Source organism: Sarcophilus harrisii, chromosome 5 (genome assembly GCF_902635505.1).
Source record: "Sarcophilus harrisii chromosome 5, mSarHar1.11, whole genome shotgun sequence".
Classification (NCBI taxonomy): domain Eukaryota; kingdom Metazoa; phylum Chordata; class Mammalia; order Dasyuromorphia; family Dasyuridae; genus Sarcophilus; species Sarcophilus harrisii.
In genome coordinates this window covers 180574945-180599494 of record NC_045430.1, presented here as the reverse complement: position 1 = coordinate 180599494, position 24550 = coordinate 180574945, and the positions used below count along the sequence as shown (strand labels likewise).

At 37.9% G+C, this 24550-nt stretch overlaps 1 protein-coding gene across 2 annotated transcripts in view; it reads left to right on the top strand.

The window, feature by feature from the left end:
• The window catches only part of PLXNA4 (plexin A4), a 636841-nt gene that overhangs the window by 386602 nt on the left and 225689 nt on the right, over positions 1–24550 (top strand). For both annotated transcript variants that reach the window (XM_003771610.3, XM_031939072.1), the window contains exon 4: positions 5805–5936. In XM_003771610.3, coding sequence (XP_003771658.1) covers positions 5805–5936 — 132 coding nt within the window. The remainder of the gene's footprint in view (positions 1–5804; positions 5937–24550) is intronic.

Below are 24550 nucleotides of genomic sequence, written 5' to 3'. Positions count from 1 at the left end.
TAGTTGGTGCAGTGAATAGAGGGCAGGGCTTGCAGTGAAGAAGACCCAAGTTCAAATAAAGCCTTTGAGACATAGTAGTTGCATGAATCTGGGAAAACCTTTGACCTCTGTTTGCCTCAGTTTCTTCAACTTTCAAATGGTATAATCATAACAAATATCTCTCAAGGTTTTTGAAGGTCAAATCAAAATTCTATATGTAAAGTGCTCAGCATAGGTCTCAGAACATAGTAGGTACTTAATAAATGTTTATTTCTTTCTTCCCTCTTTTCCTTTCTTTCCATTCTTTCCTTCTTTCCATTCCTCTCTTTCTCTCTCTCTGTCTCTCTGTCTCTGTCTGTCTTTCTCTCTCTCTCACCCCTTCCTTCCTTCCTTCTTCCTTCCTTCCTTCCTTCCTTCCTTCCTTCCTTCCTTCCTTCCTTCCTTCCTTCCTTCCTTCCTTCTTTCTTCTCCCTCCTTCCAGATAATTAGGGGTTCTAATGTGACTCTGCTATTGATTTACTGCATGTCCTTGGGCAAGAGATTTAATTGTTCTGAGGCTATTTTCTTATCTATAAAGCTGGAATAACAGGACTCCTACAAATTTCATAGTATTGTGATATTAAAGAATAAATGAGATCAGATAGGTGAAATAGCTTTGAAATATACAAAGCATGATGTAAGCATGAGGATTTATCATGATTAGTATAGACCAGCCAATGGATTGATTCCCTTTTATCCACTTGGACATTATGAGATTAAAGACATGATTTCATCTTACTTGAACCATGTTGTTCTTCACTCCCCCCACCCGAAAGGCTGCATTTGTCTGGCATCAGTTATGTTGATCTCCAAGGAGTAATACCACAATATGTGTCCATGAGTCTACTCTCCTGAGGATACAGTTCAAAATCCATCTTATAACCTTATCTTCTCATGGCTAAACCATCACTTGGCTGTCACAGATGGCTCAGTATGACCTTCCAGGCTCCCATTTGGAATACCTTCTATTTCAGGAAGTAGAAATTCTTCAAATCAAAAGGACTATGCAACAGCTGAAGTCTGTCTGAGACAAATCTCTAGACAAATAGGGAGGATCTCACCTCACTTACTCAGATATCCAGCCTTGGCTGGACAGCTCCAGCATCATAACAACACCTTTTCAAGGAACTGAGAAAATCTCCTGGTTCTCTCAAACCCCAATAGCTCTGAGTGGATGCAAAACCTACAGAAACAGAGACAGATCAAAGTTTCCACTTCACTGCTCCCACTCCTCTGCTATTGTCCGGGTTAGTGGGACTATACACAACATTCACTGGAGGGAAAATACAGGATTACTTATACCCTACTTTAGTCTTATTCTTTCCCAAATTACCCACACTCAATATAATTTTAGTCTTGCTCTTCCCCAGATACCACAGTCAGCATTAGCTCTTCCCTACTGCTAATCCAGTAATGCTCAAAAGCAACAGTGTTTTGGCCACTCCACATATATTCTTGCTGAATGCCTTCTTATGTTGTAAACAGTGGCACATTTCCTAAATCACAGTAGCATCTGTTCTTGTTTCTTTCTTTGGTTCTGTTAGGTTCTCCTGGTGACCATGCTAACAGAAAATGGGCCCTTACCCAGTTCTGGGGGCATATGTTTAGGAAAAACCTAATTGTATCCCCCCATGTACCCGAGTAGTACTGACTTGCCCAATCTAGTTTCTCAAGGCACTTCTGTGAAAATTTGGTTCCTGTTGCCCTGTGCTTTTAGGAGTCCATCTTTTTCAAGAGGATTGACCTCACCCCTATGGAGGAGGGGAATTAGGACCAAAAGTTAAATAGCAATGTTTGGGCATGAAATCCAATTTACCTTAGGGATCAGAGTAAGGGACATCTGATGGGACTTAGTTCCAGAAGAGTTCCCTGGGGAAGGAAGATTTTGCCTGAAGGCCTGGGGATGGCTGGAGGTAGGCCAGACCTCTTGGTATCATTCTGACTTTGTGGCTCCAGGCCTCCAATCTGGGGATGCAGCCTGGCTGGGCCAGAGGCCAAGGCCATCAGTGCTCGGTCAGACGTGGGTGGTAATCCCAATTGGTTTTGCACAAACTCTCATTTTCATTCAGATGAAGAAAGGCTCTGGCCAAGTTGGGTTCCTTGTGGAATGGGGAACTGTGTTGAAGAAGGAGGTCATCAGGAGCTCTGATGGCAAGGCTGAATGTGTCTCTCTTCCTTTTATTCTCTGTTTATTTTTTATGAGAAATGAAGAGAGCCATGCTCCTGCACAGCTTCCCCACTGATGCTCATGGGCTGAAATCAGATTCTTGAGGCAAGATAGCAGTAAGTAAGAATTGGACAGAACCAGATACAAACATACCCCATCTAACATCTTAATTGGTTCTGAGATAGCATGATATTAAGTGAAGCATTACAGTTACTTCCATTTATTGAATGCAAGCATGTGATACATTGATGACCCCCAGGTTTAGAATTCAATGTGGGTCTCTTTTCCTTCCTCTTTATTCAGGGGTGGAATGTCTTTGCCAGAACAGGTTTGAGGCATTCCATTTAATCTTTAGGGGCCTCAGTTTCCTCAACATTAAAATAAAAGTTAGACGTGCTGACCTCTAGGATCCTTTATATCTGTGATTCTCTAACTAGCATCATTTCTAACCAATAACATTTAGGGCACTTGATAAATGTTTGAGTTAAGGAAGTTCTTTATGGGAAAGATTAGAACATCTGTGAGTAAAGGTTGAGCCTGGGAAGACCATAGTTGGTACGAAATAATTCCCAAACTGGCACTAATATATTGTTGGTGGAGTTGTAACTGAGCCAGCCATTCTGGAGAGCAACTTGGAACTATGCCCAAAGAGCTATCAAACTGTGCATACCCTTTGATCCAGCAGTGTTTCTATTGAGATTATATCCCAAAGAAATCATAAAGGAGGGAAAGCGACCCACATGTGCAAAAATGTTTGTGACAGCCCTTTATGTAGTGGCCAGGAACTGGAAAGTGAGTGAATGCCCATCAGTTGGAGAATGGCTGAATAAGTTATGGTCTATGAATGTTACGGAATATTATTGTTCTATAAGAAATGATCAGCAGGAAGATTTTAGAGAGCCTGGAGAGACTTATATGAACTGATGTTGAGTGAAATGAGTAGAACCAAGAGAACATTGTACACGGAAACAACAAGGTTATATGATGATCAACTATGATGGATGTAGCTCTTTTCAACAATGAGGTGATTCAGACCATTTCCAATACACTTGTGATGGAGAGAGTCATCTGCACTCAAGAGAGAACTGTGTAGTTCACAACATTGTATTTTCACCTTTTTTGTTGTTGTTCGCTTGCATTTTGTCTTCTTTCTCATTTTTCCCTTTTTGATCTGATTTTTCTTGTACAGCATGATAATTGTGGAAATATGTATAGAAAAACTGCACATGTTTAACATATTGGATTACTTGCTGTTTAGGGGAGGAGCTGGGGGAAAGAAGGAAAAGAATTTGGAACACAAGGTTTTGCAAAGTTGAATGTTGAAAATGTATGTGTTTTGAAAATAAAAATCTTTAATCCACAAAAAAGAAATAATTCCCAAACCAGAGAAGCTAAGTAGATCAGTTCTAATGTCCCCAAAGTATCTTAGCTCTTCTAAACAAGACTCCTCTTGAGGGTAACTTGAAACTAATTCTGTTTTCCCCTCTTTCCCTCTGAAACTTGAAGAATTAAACCTAGATTTGACTTTCTGCCATAGTTTTCCCTCTCCATCTTCTCTGGGCATTGGGCAAATTCTATCACATCCCATTTAACATCCCTCTTATCTGTTCCTGAGACACTTGAACCCACATCAAAATCTGTGTTTTATGGCACTACTTTTATTAGTCAAAAAAGTAGTTTTCTATGCTGAATCACTTCAGTGAAGAAACTTATGTAATGGATGGTTTCCAACCATGCAATTGAAATTATTCTGGTAGCAAATCCATTGAATATAATTTAAGGATGTCATTTTGGATTTATGTCAGACTTCAGTTATCTGAATTTTTATGCTCCTATCCCCAAGAAACACAGGAGTTTATTGAATGGGGAGAAAGGAGTGAAATGATTAGACCTGCACTTAAATAAAACCAAATTGATAACTGTGTGGAGAAAGGTTGGAAGTGGGGAGAAGCTTAAGATCAGGAGAACAAATAGGATGTTATCACAGTAGTCCAGGAGAGAGGTAATAAAGGTCTTAATTAGGATTTAATTGGATTAGTAGACTGAATGAGAAGGAATCAAGAATGATACTGAAGTTTCAAACCAGGTTGATGAAGTAGTAGTGCCCTAGATTCTAATAGGGATGTTTAGAGGAGGAGCAGATTTGGGAGGAAAATAATAAACTTTGTCCAGAAGTCTACTGGATATACAGTTTGAACTGTCCAAGTAGCAATTGGTGATGCCCTACTAGAACTTAGGGGTCTGATGAGCAGGGAACTGACCAACTGACATCTTCTTAGAGAGGGTAATTGAGAAAAAAATGGAAAAGAGAGTCCAAGACTCAAAAGAGAGACTTGGAGTGTGAGATACATCAGCAGAATGAAAATTAGTCAGATAGGTAAGCTAAGAACTAAAAAAAAGCAGCATCCCAAAAACCTAGCAAGGAGAAAATTTCCAGATTGCAAGCATGCAGGAGCAGAGCAAAGTTGAAAGTATCAGATATTGCAAAGAGGTCAAGAAGGATGAAGATGAAGAAATAATCATTAAAACTGGCAATTAAGATAACTTTGAAGGGAACAGTTTTATTTGAGTATTGGGAGCAGAAGGCAAATTGCAGGGATTTAAGAAAAGAGTGAGTTGTAGGGGTACTGAGAACATGTAGCTTTTTTCAAGGAGCTTGATTATAAAAGAGAGAAGAGAAAGAGAAAGACAGTTAATAGACATGATGGGACTTAAGGAGAATTTTGATTTTTATTTGTTTTAAGTATGAGAGAGGCAGGAATGTTTGTAGGCAGCCAAGAAGAAACCATCAGATAGAAACTTGAATAAAAAATCTTCTGAAGGGAATTGGGATCAAGGTTACCAATAGAGATATCAGTAGCACTGACCACATTGGTCAGTTCCCTTCCTATGGTTTAGGTAAGAGGAGGGAGAAGGGGAGTGAGTTCTTTGCTTCAGTTTTTGTTCATAATTCACTTGGAGTGTCAGTTGTGATAGCTGAGTTTATAGCCCAAAGACCTGATTTTGAATCCCAGTTCTGCTTCTCACCAGTTAACCCTGGGTTAACCCTGGGCAAATCCATTTATTAGTTTCTTTATTTGTAAAATAGATATAAAAATATCTGAACTATCAACATTATGCAACTTCATGGGATTGTAAGGATGAAATATGATAACAGCAGCCTTGAAGACTATTTATATAAGACTTTAAAGCTTGCAAAAATGCTTTATGTATATACATTGTTTGTTCTATACAACAACCTTGTGAAATAGATGTTCATTCTTATAGTCCCCATTTCAGAGACAAGGAAACTGAGGCTAAGTAAGATTGCCTGGAATCCCATATCTAGTTGGCATTTGAGTCAAAATCCAAACTCAGGACTTCCTCATTCCATAACCAGTGCTCTAACCATTTGGCTATGTAAAATACTACATAAATGACATCATCATCATCCATATCCATCATCATCATCTGTCATCAACATTACTGTTAACAATATTCTGGGCACGTTAGATATAGAACTCACTCTGACCCTGCTATTGTTTTGGTAAGCTGATCTTCTAGGTGATCTGCAGTGCTCTAAGATATCTCTCTTCCTGGCTGAGCTGAGGCATTCTGACATATCTCCCTCTCTCTTCAGATCCGTGTGGATGGGCCCCGAGGAAATGCCCTGCAGTATGAGACCGTGCAGGTGGTGGATCCTGGCCCGGTGCTCAGGGATATGGCTTTCTCCATGGACCATGAACATCTTTACATCATGTCAGAGAGACAGGTAAGGCAAACCAAAAGCCACCACTGATGGTGCTGATTCTTTATAAGAGATTTGGCTCCTTTTAGGTTCACTTCCAAACTTCTTGCTATTGACATGGAATGAGGGGAAAGAGAAGAAAATAACTTGTAGATAAGTTCTTGCTTTCTGGTTAAGGTCAATTCATGAAGAACTAGTTGAAAACAGAATAGATTTTATTATTTCATTCTTTGTCCACAGTTCATATTGCATAACTTATGGAGAAGTAGGTGGGATAAAAGGGAGAGGAAGAACTCAATGCTGAATAATGGTCACCTGATAGGCAAGTCTAGAAATCACCCTTTAATTTAAAAATAATAATGAAGTTACTCCCTTCATTGCAGAAATGGGGGATTAGCGTATAGAATACAGCATATACTATCAAATGTGGTCAGTAGTGTTGGCCTTTGTGAATTCCTGTTATCTCTTTTCTTTTTAAAAACTTTGTTACAAGGGAACAATTCCATTAATCTATAAAGGAAGGCTTGCTGAGTAAGGAGTGGGGGAGGAGATTGAGAGATATATTTGGAAATAAAAGTGAAGTTAAAAACAAAAGGAATCAGTAACAGTGATGACATGAATGTATGTCTTGGAAATCAGGTGAAACACAGTAAAAGCTGAGGGATTCTGGATGTGGAATGTTGTATATTTGGTCTCTGTTGATTTGCTTAACACTTTCCTTGTTACAATGAAGCTTCAGTAGGGGCAAGGATCATGAGGAAATGATAACAAAAGGTATCAAAAATAATCATTCGATAAAAATAAAATTGATAAAAAGTTGGCATAAAAAAAGGAAAATAAATAAATAATAAAATAAGAGCATTGTGGATTCAGTCCTCTCCTTTTATCCTCTAAATTTCCATTTCAAGGAAAGCAAGATCCTTGTTCAGAGGTATGCGGATAAATGTTTAACATCCAGATCTCTAACCACCCCCCCACCTCCCAAAAAAGACTTAAGAAACACTTTTAACTTTAATCTTCATTATCAAGATTTTCTTAATCATGTTCTTAAGTTAAGATAATCAACAGGAGAATAAATCAAATCCTAATGCATAATGTTTGCTGATTTCTGAGGTATGAATACTGGTACTGAAAATTAGAGCCTTGAGAGCTGACTCTAAAATGCTGCTGGCTATAATATTGGACTCTATTTCTGGTCTATAAGCACCATTAGCATCAAGGTTATTTCCCATAACACAGGATGCATCCAGGGTGATCAAATGGTAAGTGCTGAGAGGGAGCTCATTGAAGAGAACATCCAGAAGACTGGGCCAATGAACATGCCATCAGATGGGGGAGCCTCCTGTGGCCTTTTTAATTGGTCAGTGACTTTAGAAGATAGCTTCCCAGCTTCCCACCAAGCAAGTCCATGATGCTCAACTTGAAGCAGCTGTGGTCATGCCCTTTAAAGTCACCAAAAAGGAATATGTCTCAAAGTTTTACCAGAACCTGGAACTCAATTGAATTTTTAGATGAATTGTATGTCGCCCTGAGTTCAGGCTTAGTCAAAAAATAAGAATTGGCCACAGAGAAACTAGTTTGTCCAAAAACTGATGTATCCAAGTGCTAGAATGGAAAAAGGATAGTAATTGCAAAAGAGAAAGCAATATGGACTCCATCTTTCCTCCTCCTTCCCTTCCTGCTCAGAATACTTGGTCTTCAATGAAATGGGATGTGGCCACCATTATTCCCCTGCTCTCAGCTTGGTATAAAGGAAAAATCTTTATGTTAAGGTTTTAGGATTTGATTTTGAATTTTGTCTCTGAGACTTCCTAGTTTTGTAACCTTGAACATTTAACTTAATCTTTGTAGGCATTCACAAGATTGTTGATTTAGAACTGAAAGGACCTTGGAAGTCATCAAGTAAAACCTTTCATCTTACAGATGAGGAAACTGAGACAGAAAAGGATTAATGAGTATCCATGGTCATACAGCCAAAAAGCGAATCCAGGTTTCCCTGATTTCGATTCCATTGTTTGTCTACAACATTATTGTTTTCTCCTCTATGAAATTTTTACTCCTCTTGGACTAGAGCATCCCTATGGTTTTTCCCAGCTCTAAATTAGATCATTCTATGGATGTGATGGTGTCAAAATAATCCTGAATTGATGTGAATCCTCATCCTGTCTTTCCTAATAACTAGCTATATGAACTTGAGCAAAGTTAGGACTCTTTCCCGGAACTCATCTCTAAGACAAGGGGGTTGACCTTGATGATGTCCAAGGTCCGTTTTCAGACCTGTGACCGAGTTCAAAGTAGTGTGTCTTCCCAGGGCACTGTCTCCAGGCCATGAATATTTATACATAGACTCCAGAGAGTATCTGTGGCATTGGCAGCAGAAGCAAGGGGGCAACCCCTCCCCTCTCATTCATCTTCATTAGGGAGGCTGAGAGCCTGAACTCTGTGACAAGAGTCCGAATTGTTCCAGCCTGGTTGCCCCTCTCCACAGTGGGGGGGATGAATGCCACATTATGCCACCCACAGGGCTTGTGCATTATTCCTGGGAAGTTGATGCCGGCCCCACCCTCCCGGGAGTCTCCGATGACATCTTCGGCTGGTGTGAGGCTCTTCAGGCCCCCTCCTCCCAGTCACACTGGGACCCATTGTGACCACCCAGCTGAGACCCTTGTGCCTTGGGAGTGACCTGGAGCTGGGTCCAGAGGGGAGATTTCTGCTCTAGGAATCAGGGTCTTCGGGATTGAGCCTTCAGCCTGGCATATGTCTCAGGACAACAGTTTCCTGCCCTCTAGCTGCTGTCTGTTCTCTGCCCCGCTCTGATAAATGTTTATTCAGACGATGGGAATGGATCTTTTTAGTGTTATGAACTCACTTGAGAAGAATACCGATCATCAGGGACCTCAGGTTCTTTTGAGGTCTGCCCTGTGGGTCAGTGTGTCAGAAGCAGGCAATGGCACTCTTTAAGGGCCTCTTTAGGTGGCAGTTGGTGGTCTTTATAAAGGTCTCAACACGGTTTTCTCCCAAAGAAGCTCCGCAGTCCCCCACAGGGTAATGACAATTGCCAATGAGAGTTTGCCCGTCCTATAAGAAGGGCACTCAACCTCAATTTTGCCTTTGCCCGTTGCCCATCCGCCTTCCCTCTTAGTGCCTTATCTCCACCAATTCAGCTGACCACTGGTGGAAACTAGCTCAAGCTCAGGTCCTGTCAAGATCAGGGTGTGGGAAGTGTAACTAAGGAAACAAAGAGGGCAAATAGTGGAGTCCTACCAAGGTCAAGCAAGGTTCTTTACCAGAACACACCAAGGGACACAGAGCAGGAATGCCATCCAATTAACCAGACTAGGAACCACGTGTTATACAGTGAAAGCAGAGTTAAGGCTGAGCAAGAGCAATGGAGAAGAAATTATTTCCCTCAAGGACTGAGGGGCCCTTTCTTATAAACCTGGGCCAATGAACATTAGCTGCTTTTGACTACCACTGACTCTTATTTCCCATCATAAATGAGATAAGTAGATGATGAAAGATTAAAGAAGAGCTTGGTGTCCACTGAAATATTTGAGATGAAACAAAGTCACTATAGACTCCTTAAGTGAAGCATAAGCATGTTGAATTAATTCCTTTCTGTCTCCCTCCTTCCTCTCCTCTCTGTCCCATCCTTCTTCCCTCCCTCTCATCCTTCCTTCCTTCCTTCTTTTCTTCCTTCCTTCCTTCCTTTCTTCCTTCCTCCCTCCCTCCCTCTCTCCCTCCTTCCTTCCCTTCCTTCCTTCCTTCCTTCCTTCCTTCCTTCCTTCCTTCCTTCCTTCCTTCCTTCCTTCCTTCCCTCCCTCCCTCTTTTTTTCTTTCTTTTTTTCTCCTTTCCTGCCTTTTTTTATTCTTTCCCATCAAGAAGATCAGAGATAATTTTGTTTTGAAACTTACTATATAATCCTGGGCAAAACCTTAATGTCTGTTGGCCTCCTTGTCCTCATCTGCTTAAAGGCCTTTTCCAGCTCTTAATCTTTGATCCCAAAAGGTTATAGTCACCTGTGTGCCTGTATGCACTTTTGTGTGAAAGTGCACACATGTACATACCTATACCTCTATACAATTCATTTGTCCTCTTATCTCTTAAATTCCCTTCTCTGGCCTTCACCATCAAATGATTTGTCTTCGAGGTAAAACTTAGATTTCCTAGGCAGGATTTTTGGCTGCTGGTACCAAAGGAGTTAAATTGAGATAGCATGTCTATACATTATGCTGAGACAGAGATTATTTTGAGAGAGTCAGCAGCTCACCCAACTACGCTTTGTTGCCTCTGAGGCTAGGAAACTTTCCTCATGACTGACTAGTTAGCCCCAGAAAGTCAAGGCCACTGGTCATCTTCTACCCTTTCTCTTTAACAAACTGGAAGCTTGTCTCTCCTGACTCTGAGCTCTGCTAAACCATTGCATTGCCTGACTAGTTACTGCCCTCTGTATAGCCTGGGATTCATCTAGAAGACCTTGGCAAAGAGATGAAATGTTTTGGACCTCATCTTTTGCCTCAGGCCAAATGGATTCTGGGCCCCAAAGGCTTTCCAGAATGGGGCTCAGGAAAGTTTTCTCATGATATTATTTTCTTTCTATTTGATTTGAGCATATCTTGGGGCTCAAACTCCCAAGCTCCAAAGTCTGGAAGATGCCAGTTCTATGACTGTAGGATTTGGGGATTAGAGTAGGATGATAGTGGGGAACAAGGAGAAAAAATGACATTGCAGAAAAGAATCAGGAATAAGTGTGTGAATGTACCCATGGGAAGAAATAGTTCTCTGTGAGGATTCTATTGCATAGTTTTATGACAACCTGCTTTAAGTTCAATAAGTAAGCACTGATTAAGCACCCCCTGTGTACATAGCACTGCCACCAGAGATACAAAAAAAGGACAAATAATCAAAAGGAGTTTATGTTGTTGGAGGTTTCAGCATCCATTGAGGAGAAAGTCAGAGACTAAAGGGAAAAGGAGTCTCAGGAGCCAATTAGCCTAAGATGCTCATTTTATAGATGAGGAAACCAAATCTTTGGGAATAATAAATAGCTAGGGTATTTGGAAAGCTTTAACTGTGTTACTTCTCTGATCAAAAATCCTTAGTGATATCCTCAGTGCCTAAGAATGAGGATGAGGATGACGATAGCATTTATATGGACAGATAAATGGTGCCAGCGCATAGAGGGTTGAGCCTTGAGTCAGAAAGTTCTGAGTTCAAATCCAGTCTCAGATTGTTACTAGTTACAGATTGTGTGATTCTGGGCAAGTCACTTAACACTGTTTGCCTCAGTTTCCTTATCTGTGAAATGAGCTGGAGAGAGAAATGACAGAACACTGTGGTATCTTTGTAAATAATATTGAATTGAACAGGAAGAGAACAGCTTGCTTTTAGAAAACCTTGAAGCCTCTCTAATTATTCCAAACTTCTCCAAAAAACAAAAGCCCATATTTCTAATCCCAGTATTATGCCAGTATTGTTATATGACTGGTCATGACAGACCATTCCAGCTTCTGGGGAATTAAAAATGGGTACCTCTGTGAAGACAACGCCAAAGTATTTGTTGAATTTCAGAAGACTAATATTACTGTTCTGTAAGAAATGACCAACAGGATGATTTCAGAAAAGCCTGGAGAGACTTACACGAACTGATGCTGAGTGAAATGAGCAGGACCAGGAGATCATTATATACTTCAACAACAATATGATATGATGACCAGTTCTGATGGACCAGGCCATCCTCAGCAACGAGATCAACCAAATCATTTCCAATGGAGCAGTAATGAACTGAACTAGCTATACCCAGAAAAAGAACTCTGGGAGATGACTAAAAACCATTACATTGAATTCCCAATCCCCATATTTATGCACACCTGCATTTTTGATTTCCTTCACAAGCTAATTGTACAATATTTCAGAGTCTGATTCTTTTTGTACCGCAAAATAACGTTTTGGTCATGTATACTTATTGTGTATCTAATTTATATTTTAATGTATTTAACATCTACTGGTCATCCTGTCATCTGGGGGAGGGGATGGGGGGGTAAGAGGTAAAAAATTGGAAGAAGAGGTTTGGCAATTGTTAATGCTGTAAAGTTACCCATGCATATACCCTGTAAATAAAAGGCTATTAAATAAAAATTAAAAAAAAAAAAGAAAAAAAAAGAATTTCAGAAGACTGCAATGTTTAATAAGTAAGGAACTTCAGAGATGAATTGGAGTTATGGATTTAATCAGGGAAATATATGTTTCAAAGAAGGAGATTTCCAAATGGAAGAAGTGAGGAATAATAGTGGAAAACTCCGGTGATCCAATGTCAGAAGGAAATAAACAAGTCATCCAGAGATCGTTGATCAGATGCTATGTGGTGAGCATATGGAAAATCTTGGGAAATTGAGCTTAGGATAGGCAAGTATAAATGGGTTTCCATGCATGGAGGGAACAGAGTATTAATAGTATTCTATATAAAATAAAATTACAAATAAAATTTTAAAAAGTAAAAAAAAAATTTCTATGGCCATAGAACTGATTGATCAGGCACCCCATAAAAGTCAATAGTCTTTTTAGGAACATAATTTCCACTGCGTCTGATTTATTAAAAACTCTTCCTTATGCTAGAATAGTGTGACCAGAGTAATTTTTCTATCACTTACCCTTCTGACTACATTCTTGAGATGACCAACTGACCAACAGGCATGCAAACAGCAAAACACAAATGTTCCAAATATCTTAAACCACTGGTTCTCAAAGTATGATCCAGAGAACCTTGACGGTCTCTAAAATCCCCAAGGGTTTCAGAGGGTCTCCACATTCAAAATTAGTTTTTATTTTTAATATAGTAAATATCTTTAAATATAACCCAAATAAAAAACTCTTTGGACAGATCCTCAACAATTTTCAAGAATATGATGAAACCGAGAACAAAAGTTTGAGAACCACTGTGACTTAGATTATTACAGTATAATCTCTTCACTATGTGCCAGAGTACCCTCTAACTCTTCCTCCCTCACTTAAAAGCATAGCAACAGCAGGGTTCTGTGAGCTAATTTCATATACTAGCAAATTCTAGCATTGCTTTCTTTCCCTAAATACTCTGGCTGAAAGCAGCTGCCGTGAGGTTGAAAATGCCAGCATTATCATCCAATGAAATGACTCCACCTGCTTCTTTCTTGCCTCCATGGACCTAATGCACTGCTTTCCCTGCTGTGCTAACAAAAGGACAAATAGAAGGCTATATTATGTCCCAGAGAAGACTTATCCTGCATTGGGATTCAGGATCCCTATATTAAATTTTTATTTGTGTATTTCCATGATCTTTGAAAAAGTTCTTCCCTTCTGGATTTCTCAGTATCCTTCATGTCTATAAAGCACAGATGTCAGTGATGTTCTGGGAGTCAGTGATTAGAGATGAGTCTAAAGTTCTTGGAGTTCCCTGGAGACCAGATTCATATAAAGGACTGCTGTAGTGATAGTTTCTGCCACTAAAGGTGTCTGACTCCAATAAACGAGTCCTAGAAAGTGCTTCTGATTCTCAGCTAGTCAGTGGGTCCCCAGGCACCCTCCCAGTGTGATGTACATTTGATGGTGACATAGCTGACTCTCCATCACACTTATCTGCCCCCAAAGGGGACTAAGCTGTTGGTTCCAGTTTGCAGTGGAATGGCTGACACCATGACAACCCCATTTGGATGGCTGCTTCTGGCACTTCTTCTGGGCTATCTCTGATCACTCTTGGGAAAGCAGAACCATAAGTGAAAGGTCTTGGGCAGTGAGTGACAGAAAGCAGAGCTACCTAAGGCATTCAAACAAAGACAAAAGCCTCGGTCACATTCTACCTGGTTCATTCAGCTGGTGGTGGTGATGGTGGAGGAAACCTACATTTGTCTGGAACTGATCCACTGGATTTTAACATGCATTTATTAGGATGTGCGCTTGTCTTGTTTTTGTTTTATCGATGAGAAAGAATGGATCTCCATTTTGTGATTGCAGAGCAGGATATGGGTATCAAAAGAAGGAAGTTTGTCCCATATTGGGGAGAAATTTGGTGTCTGAATTAGTCATAGTCTCAGAATGTCAGTTAAAATAGACAACAGAAGTCCTCAAGTCCAACCTCAGGAAAAAAGTAAACTGAGGTCAAGAAAGATGAAATAACTTATTCAATAGCTACTTAGTGACATATTCCATTAGTTAGTATAATTTCTAATCAGTTGTCAATAGATCAAGAAGTTGTGATTTCATCAGTGTGGAAAATCATACCATGTATACAGACTAAATGACTTCATAATGAAGCCTTAGAGGAATTTGCCCATGATCACTCAGTTAATGTGTCATAATGGGCTTTCTAGCTCCATTATAATGTGTTTGTTGTTGCCTTTAATGTAGCAGCTTCTTAATATTTCTTGAATAATTTGAATTTAAGAGTAAAACTCTCAGTCTAGGGCTCTATCTACTCACCGTGCTGTTAGCTGGGTCTGGTGTGAGGAAGACCTGAGTAATTTTTCTATCACTTACCCTTCTGACTACATTCTTGAGACCCTTATGAATGGAATGATTCTGATGAAGTCATTTAACTAACTTTAACATTAAATAACTCAGTCTCCTTAATGTTTTTAAAAAGATAATCATAACACTTTTTCTTCAGGGTTGTTATGAATATCAAATGAGATATTTGTAAAGCCCTTAACACAGTGTCTGGTATACAGTAGATGCTCAACAAATGCTTATTACCTTTCTCGTTCCTTTTTTTTCATTTGCAAACCTTTCTAGATGAAGAGCCTACAGTAGTTTATATGCAAAACATGATTTCACAATTCTGTCTATGGAGTATGAAGGAGCTGAAGGGAAAGTTACATCCCCTCATCTCTCCAAAATGGAAATAAAGTCATGGAACTGGGACAGCCTTTGCTCAGTTAGTATAGAGTATGAAATTCAGATCTGGAAGTAAAAATTCAGGGCTCCTGAGTCCTACAGTTCTACTGTAGCTCTCAGACATGACTTTCCCTATATACCACAGCCAAAGTGGTTGTCCCTGATGCATACTACCTATGTTGAGGACTGCTCAGAATATCTATAGTTACTGAGAAGAACAAAAAAGAGATTACTGAGAGTCACAGACTATGAGTTGGAAGGACCTAGGAGGAAAAAGTATTCAACTTTTTTTTTGTTTGGCCTCAGAGGTCTGGATCAGAAATAGTAGATAGAAATTGCAGAGTAAGACTTCATTTCAATATAACTTTGTTGTTATTTTTCATTTGCATCAGCAATGTCTGACTCTTTGTGACACCATTTGAGGTTTTCTCGTCAAAGATACTAGAGTGGTTTGCCATTTCCTTCTCCAGCTCATTTTATAAATGGGGAAACTAAAGTAAATAGGGTTTAGTGACTTGCCTCGGGGCACACAGCTAGCAAAAATCTGAGGCTGGATTTCAAGTCAGGAAAATGAGTCATCCAAGTCCAGGTCCTTCACTCTATCCAGTGTACCATCTAGCTGCCTTATTACAACTAGAGACCACATAATAATTGAATTTGCTCAAAAATTGATTTGTGCCTGGTGAGTTCCTATCCCTGGATTTCTTTGAGTTGAGCCTTCTTTCACGTGACTTCCATTGAATTACTTGAAGACAGGTATCTTATCTCCTCCAGGTCTTCTTTAGGCTAAACATCCCCTCTTCCTTCAATTATTGCTCATATGGGGCTTAGTTTTAACCTGCTCTTGTTAGCATCTTTTATTCTCATTCTTCAGGGCAGGGCTGGTCTTTCAGGTAAGCACAGTGGTCATGACTCCCCCTGAGTATGTTATTTGAAGGGTAATGAGGAAGACTTATCTACTTCCAGATTCCTCTCACTGATATCTTAGAATCTGTCTTTACTGATTCATTCTTTTGAGGGAATGATGGTCTTCTTCCTCTAACCTGTTATAAAATGCAAGGGTGGGGCAGGATAAATGTGTTAAGAAAACAACTTTTCATATACTTTCAACTTTGTTAGGTACCTTAGAGACCATCTGAGCTGAAGTGTAACTAACTACCAGGAGATGCTGGAAGAATTTGAAAATTCTGGAGCTTTGTGGGGGCAGAAGGTTATTGGAAAGGAGAAAGTTATAGATGTGGGAAGTATAGGGCACCAAAGGTAAATTTGACTCACTTTTCACTCCTCTGGAGTTTAATTGCAATTTATTTAGGGAATAAAGATTTCTTGCATTAGCATCATCTTCCAAAAGAAAGGCCTGTTCCTCCTGGTCATGCTGGCCATACTTTGCTTTCAAAACAAATCTTTTCAAGAATATCTCATGATTTCTCTTGAAGGAATTTCAAGGAAGAGTGAGAACATTTGTTGCTTTTTCTTTTTTGTTTATGTTAAAGGATTGATAGGGCTGAACATGCACTCAGCTTTTGATAAAAGTACCTCATGCTTGTGGAGAAGATGGAGACATATCCAATAGATACAGAATTGTTTGAATGAACTCAAAGAACAGCTATTAATGGTTCAATGTTAATATGACAGGACATTGCCAGTGGAGTGAATACCCCAGAGATCTGTACTTGGCCATCAACTGTTTAACATTTTTTGTCAATAACATGGATAAAGGTATAGAGGAGTATGTGCTATAAATCTGAAGATGACACAAAACTGGGAAGGAAAGCTAACAGTTCAGAATCCAAAAAAAAACCTTGATGGATTAATTCAGCAATTCTCAAAGCTCTTGGTTTAAGGACCCCAACACATTACAAAAAATAAGCAAGGACCCCAAAGAGCTTTTATTTATATGGGCTATATCTTTGGAAGTTTATCATGTTAGAAATTAAAATTAATAAAATATAATTAGTAATTCATTTCAAAACAATAACAAATAATTGCATGTTAACATGATTTTTTAAAAAAATTTATTATAGCTTTTTATTGACAGAACATATGCATGGGTAATTTTTGCAACATTGTCCCTTGAACTCACTTCTGTTCCAACTTTTCCCTTCCTTCCCTCCACTCCCTCCTCTAGATAACAGGCAGTCTCATACCTGTTAAACATGTTAAAGTATATCTTAGATACAATATATCTATGCAGATCCATACAGTTCTCTTGTTGCACAAGAAAAATTGGATTCAGAAGGTAAAAATAACCTGGGAAGAAAAACAAAAATGCAAGTAGTCCACATTCATTTCCCAGTGTTCCTTCTTTGGGTGTAACTGATTCTGTTCATCATTAACATGATTTTTTAAAAAGGGAAAATAACTATTTTTCAAAAAATTCATTGAGAAGGCTGACAATTTAATATATTTTTTGCAGATCACTTTAATGTCTGGTTTAATGATTCTTATACTTGCTTCTTCATTCAATCTGTTGTGATGTGTTTTTTTGACTGGTCTATGACAAAAATCTAGTCTCACACAGACATTTAGTTGAACAAGGAAGAGTATTTTAATAGACAAATAACATGGTAATATTATTTTAAACATAGCTTTGACCTTGTGGACTCCTCAAAAAGATCTTGGGCACCTCCAGAGTTTGTGAACACTCTAGTTAAATGATTAGGATGACTCTAATATGATATAATACAATAAGGGTGAATATAAAGGATTGTGTTTTGTTTTGTTAGTACTGAAGTACAAAAAGACATAAGACCTCCATAAATATAACATGGGGAGGCAGTTATTTTGAAAAAGATTCAAAGATTTTAATGGATCATATAAACTCAATATAAATCAGAGGTGTGATATGACAGCCAAAAAGTGGATGCAAAGCTGAGATACATTAAGAGGAACATAACTTCCAGGGACAGACAAGTGATGATCTCATTGTACTTCACTGTTGTCGAGCCTCATGTACGATATCATGTTCAGTTCTAGGCACCATGTTTTAAGAAAGACATTGACAAGCTGGGGAGTGTCTTCAGGAATGCAGTCAGGATAATGATGGACCATGAGTTCATTCTATAAAGACTGGATGAAAGAACTGGATCTATTTAGCCTGGATAAAAGACTAGTAGGGAAGGGAGTATATGATGGTTGTGTTCAAGTATTGAAGGAGGGGGAATTTCAAGGAGGGGAAGAAATAGACTTCTTTTGTTTGGTCATAGAGGACCAAATAAGGAACAGTGTATAAAAGTTAAAAACAAGCTAATTTGAACTGGATGTCAGGAAAAACTTCCTCTTCATTAGAGCTGTCCAAAATTGGAATGAGTTTCCTCAAAAGGTAGTGGGTTTCTTTTACATTAAAGTTTTCAAGTTTTTTGTTCTAATAACTTCAATACATTTCAAAAAATAATCAAAGATCCTAAAGAGTTTTTGTTTATATGGGTTTTTTATCTATGGAAGCTTACTATGTTAGAAATTAAAATTGATAAAATATTATTGGTGATTGATTTAAAAACAATAACAAACCATTATATGTTAACGTGGTTTTTAAGCAGAGATTGCTGTTGTAGTGAGGATTTTTTTTAAGGTAAGGATTGTAGTAGATGGCCACTTAGGTTCCTTCTAGCTCTGAGATTTTACAATTATGTGAAATACCTTCCCACCCTCTACCACCTTGCTATGAACTTCAAGAGAGAACTGTTAATCCCAAAAAAACTCCCTCAATGAGAGAAGAAAGAACAATAACCAAAATTATTTCTCCTTTTTAAGTCTACTGATTGGACAATTCTTTTCTGCCCACAATATTACCATTTCTTATCCCCAACACATGGATCAAAGGACCAATCAAGGGCTTCTGGTTGTACCAGAAACGATCCAAAAGTAGGTCTAGCTTTATTAGCCCTCTTGCATTTAAATCCTGAATCTGTTTCTTTCTACTACCAGAGGCAATTCATTTTACCTTTCTGGTGGTTAGTTTCCTTGATTATAAAGTGAGATTATGTTTAAATTATGTCTAAGGCCACTTTTAGCTTCAAATATATGATCTTAAGAGTTTATGGTCTTCCTTTCCTCTTGGAATGAATTTGAAATAGATCTTAATTAAGCTAGATTGATCATATAAGGTTGCCAGAGCCATGGAGCCATGAAGGCCATGGGGAGAGAAACAAAACAAATCACTGATTTCCTTATCTTTTATCCCCACCTCTTCTCTCCTTTATTTTATATTCTGTCTTGTCAGAAACCAAAGTACTCCAATGAGAAAAAGAGAAAAGCTGATATAAAGAGGGAGGAGGAGAGCAGTGAGTATGTGGAAGAGAAAAGGAAAAGGAATCCAATCAGCCAATCATTAGAAGAGAAGTTTTGGCAGCTCTCTAATCCTGAACTCCATTGAGCATCTGTCTCTAGCAATTGCTCTGATAGTCATGTCTCCTTTTAACTTGTTGGCAAAGACCTAATAGTTTTTTAGGTCAATCTAAAGTGCTATTTTAAAGCAAACCACCTGTAATATTCCACTTACCTCCAGATGAGGAAATTCTGGAGTATAGGAAAAGAGGTGGCTCCAGCTATTGCTATCATTTCCCCTTCCTTCCTTCCTTCCTTCCTTCCTTCCTTCCTTCCTTCCTTCCTTCCTTCCTTCCTTCCTTCCTTCCTTCCTTTCTTCCTTCCTTCCTTCCTTCCATCCATCCTTCCTTCCTTCCTTCCTTCCTTCTCATTTCCCCTTTCTTCCTTTTTTATATTTTCCTTTCTTCCTTCCCCTTTATTTCCCCTTTTTCTTTTTCCTTTCTATTACCCCTTCTTTATTCCTGATTAACCATTCATTGTGAAAGATACAGAAAATGTAAAAGATGATTCTTATTCTAGTAGTTATAATAGTAGAAAGTTTGAAAAGTTCCTTTATTCTATAGTATAGGAAACTGTACTCTTAAGGAAACATCCTTAAAGGATGCTTGAAGAACAAAAGCTTTCTGTGACCCTCCTTCAGTAAACCAAACATTTGAGAATTATTTAGAAATGTGGAAATACATACTATTCAGGTAGAGTTTGGAGAGTCGTTTCTTAAGGAGGTTACGGAGCAGATTTCCTATTTCAGATATGGTTTGGACTCTGAGAATGCTTGGCATTATAGCATGTCATTGTAACTCTTGTATAGATGATTCTTATTTGACATCAAGGACAAAAGTGTATTTGGGACATTTTCCAATTTTCTGCCTAGTTACCTCTGCCAGCTAGGACTTCACTATGTTATCCTCCTCCCAAGAACTGGTTTTCACTTGTCATTCCTTCTATAACTCCCCTGTAATCACCACTAGGGCTTTTCCATTCCTTGGTCTCATTTTTGTTGTTCAACTTGAAACTCTCTGAAGACAATGTCAATCTTTTTTTCAATTCTCAAGCTCCTTCTAGTTTGCTCATCATATGGACCACTCATCAGTAGTCCATAAATCCAAGCCAATACTATAGCCTTTATGTTATCTCAACTCTATAATGGAGAAGGAATTATTTTAGAATATCCTCATAATGGCAAAACATAATTTCTCCTCAGTATCTCAAAGGAGCTCCCACCATGTGGTTTCTGCCTTTAAAAAGTCTCCCAAGTGTCATTTTGTCATTTCAAACTCATAGAACAATTCCCATATTTTTCTTTCTCACCAACACTGGGTAGAGACATGATAACTTTGTACCCCATCTTCTTTCCTCAGCTCTTGGGGAATGGGTTTCCTACTTATATCAACATCTCTTTTGAGCCTAAAACTTGACAGGTCATCCCACTTTCTCCCCATTAACTTTTAATCATAAAGATCTTTCCAGATAAGATTTCTAGCCCCAAGGGTTTTTCAAATTATTTGGGTCTATTCCTCACCACCATTCTCCTGTCTTATCACCATTCAGGAGAGTGGAAGAAGAGAAGAAAAAAAAGTTTCTATTAATTCGTGATTTTATAAATTGCAATATGGGAACCAAAGTAGAAGTTCAAAGTGGTAGAATCATGTTGCAATTGAGGGATTAGAAGCAGTTTTAAAACTATTGTTAGAAAATAGAAAGCATTAGTGAGAGACAAAGATGTTAGAGATATAAATTCAGATTGAATAGCACAGTAGCTTCAAGGTTACATATTACTTTGAGGTAGAGATTATCAGGAAACTCACTTAGGTGGAACATAGCTGGAACAGTGATAGGTGGAAGCATTCAGATACATATTAGCTAGTAATAAATCTCAAATATATATGTAAGCTGATGCTTATGTATATATATATATATACATATATGTATACATATATATGTGTGTGTGCGTGTATTTATTTGCTATGAGCTACAATATTTCTATAATATAATTTGGTTATACTTAATGTGTTACTAAGATATACTATGTAAAACTTAAAAAAACACATTATATTACATTAATATATGTGAAAAGTTCTTTTTTTTCACCTTTGATTTATTTTATCCCATTAATGTCTATTAGATTTAGAGATTCATTGTCTCCATTGAGACTGTGTAAGGGCCAAGGATTGCTACAAGTTCATGCAACAATCATATGTTAAATTTGCCAGGTTATCTGAATATGGTGTTATAGATAGAATGATTAAGGAAGATTGAAATCAGGAAGAGCTAAATTCAAATTCTGCACTTCCTAATTAAGAGGCCCTGAGTAAAATTTTTCACTAAAAGTGAGCCTTAGTTTTATCACCTGTAAAATGGAAACAATCATTGAAGCCACTGATTAAATGTCAATTGTCATTATTATTATCATCTTTCTCTAAATAAACTGTAGTATTTTTCTTCATTATCTGAACCAGAAAGTTGTTGAGATGTCCATTGACCTATGCCCTGGAAACTCAGGATCTCTGGGAATCTCTCTGTTCTACTAATTTCATTTCTCTTCCTATTTCTCTGTCATTTATTACAATGACTTGGTAAGTTTTACAGGAGTGACTGTGCATTCTACTTATAGAATGCATATATATTTTATATACACACATATTTTATATACACACAAATGTACATATATACATTATATATATACATATATATGAATGCCTATATATATAGGCATTTATACAGGGAATCCTAGTAGTAAAAATATGCAGAAGTAGAAAATGGATATTGAAACTTTACCAAAGAAGAGTTGAGAAAATGCACTCCCTCATTTCTTGGTAGGAATAGTAGGGTAGGTTTGGAATATTGCTTTACTATGAAGCTAATCTTCTACACTGATGAGTGTTTTAGAACTACTCTTTTTTGCATCCATCTTTTTAAAAATTCTTTGTTCTATATTGATGGTTTTTCTGGATAACAGAGAGGGAAGAGATATATTCAGTAATAAAAATTATCTAAAAAGAGATATCAATAATCATATTAAAATAAACATTTCTTGAATTGTAGAACTGTATGAACTCAACAAATTTTGGTAACAATGCCTAAAGGCATTATTTCAATTTCCCCAAGTATCCCAAAGATTACCATCTGAAATCCAAAAATCCAACATAAAACAATGCTTGTTTGTTGAACTGAAAATCTTTCCTCTGCTTTTTATTCCTGAAAGTCACATCAATAAGTGAAGTTGAATTTTTAGCCTAAAGTCTTGGATTAGCTTAATGATGTGTAAGGAAAACTGTCAAATTTAAGGACAATAATCATTTCAATAAAGAGAATACAGCAGGGGAAATCTCTACCTTGCCAGAATCCTAGCTTAAACTAAATAATATGAAAATGCAAATAAGCTCACTTTAAGATGGCTATTAAATGGGTTTTTGCAAAGAATACCATAGACTGTTCTTTAACTGTTAGGGAAGATGCTGATTAGCAATGGAATGTATACTATCTTTAGTTTCTCTGTTCCAAAGTATGGCCAAGTTTTGTTACTTAAAACACCCTTCTAGTCTCTATTGGAGAAGTCATTTCCAGCACAAAATAAAATGAATCAGAAATGCTAAGGCTTGTCATTGTCTAGAGAAAATCCTCTCAGAGTCAGGAAGATGTTAATTCAGATCTTGTCTCTGACACACCTTTGCTCTGTGAGTCCAGGTAAGTTACTTGAACTCTCAATACCTCCAGGCAACTCTCTAACTACTCTAAATTTCAGAGCAGGTATAAATTTGTTTGACAATAAGACTTTCTTCACCAAGAAATGGTACCAATTATATCACAGGTTTGGTGGCAGAATACAGAACCAAATGGAACTTGTCAAAATTCATTAGACCTGACCTCATAGATGTAGATGGATCCAGCAAGCCTGGTTAATATTTTCTGAGTTTAACTTAAGGATATACATTAAAAACGTTAAAGTCCCAGGTTGTCTTGAAGCAAATGGTCAAGGTCGTGTACTCTCTTATTTATGGAAAAGGCAGCTTTACAAGAAAAAAAGAAGAATCTATTCTTGGCTACAGATTTTACCTTTTTTTTTTTTTGCCATCAAAAATATCTGCAAATATTGGTCACAAAGAAAAGTAGATGATAGAATTTAGATGCTCAGCCCAGACTCATCCTATTAGAAAATCCATGAAAGAGAATATGCATTTCTTATACAACTAAAAGCATTGTCTTTCTAAGTGAAAGACAGCCTGTCCTCATTTTGATGCTGCTATTTGGGCCATTGATTAACTTCTAAAATAGAAAAAAGCAAAATTACAATTCTATTATGTAGCCAGGTCCAAGAAATCATTGCAGTGGTCCAGATGTGAGTCACTGGCCTAGATTACAACCCAAATATGCCATTTTGATGAAACTGGTATCTCCAGAACAGGTCTCAAACAGGAGGCTTCCATCATGAACTCCATCTACCTTTTTTTCTCTTGGGTAACTTGCCATTGCCATACCTCGAATTTTTCCTCCAAATACTTTGATCTAGGATCCTGAGTTACTTAACCTCTCTGGGCTTCAGTTTCCTAATATCTACAGTGAGGAGATCAGTCTCAGTGGCTTCTTCTATTTATGGTCCTATCATCCACATAATTAACTCTTTCATTTCAAGAGATTTTGCCCTGCCCTTTTCCCCCTTTGTTAACTGAGCTGATATTTCAGGAGAGCCCCAGCCACATCACAAACTTCCACTTCCAATATGGTGCCCCTTTTCTAGTTGAGGAATCATAGTCAAATCCATTCTGTCATTGCTCTTGGAAGGATCTCTCTTTCACTTTCAAAACTAAAATATCCTTTCCTGACCACCAGTTCCCATGCATGTTGTCTCCTATAAGAACATAAGTTCCTTAAAGGCAGGAACTATATTTTCTTTGCTATTGAAATCCCTAGTTAGAGATCTGGATTTGAAACCAAAAAGATCTGATTTCCTCTCCTACAGCACAATTAAAGATATGCTGTAGGAGTATTGCAAAGTGTGACAAGCTTTTAACCTCTCTCAAACTTATTTTCCTTCATCTCTAAAATGGGGATATCTACTTATAGGGTTGTTGTGAGTCTCCAAAGAGGGAAAAAAAAAATATATATATATATATATATATGTGTGTGTGTGTGTGTGTGTGTGTGTGTGTATGAAGTACTTTGCTAAGCTTAAAGGAGAACTATACAAATGCTAGTTACTATTATTACTTCCCAAGCACTTTGCAAAATACTTGGCATATAGGAAGTGTTGTTCAATGCTTTTTTCATTCATTCTACACCTTTCGAGATGCTCTTCTCCTCTTGTAACAGCATTCAGAATCTTTTTTTTTCTAAACTTCAGATCTATTCCTCTGGACAAGGAAAGCTCAGATTATAAACCAAATGTAGTTTAGGTAAATTACAGATCTATAGCCTCCTATTAATTGACTACCTTGGTACATGTTTAAAG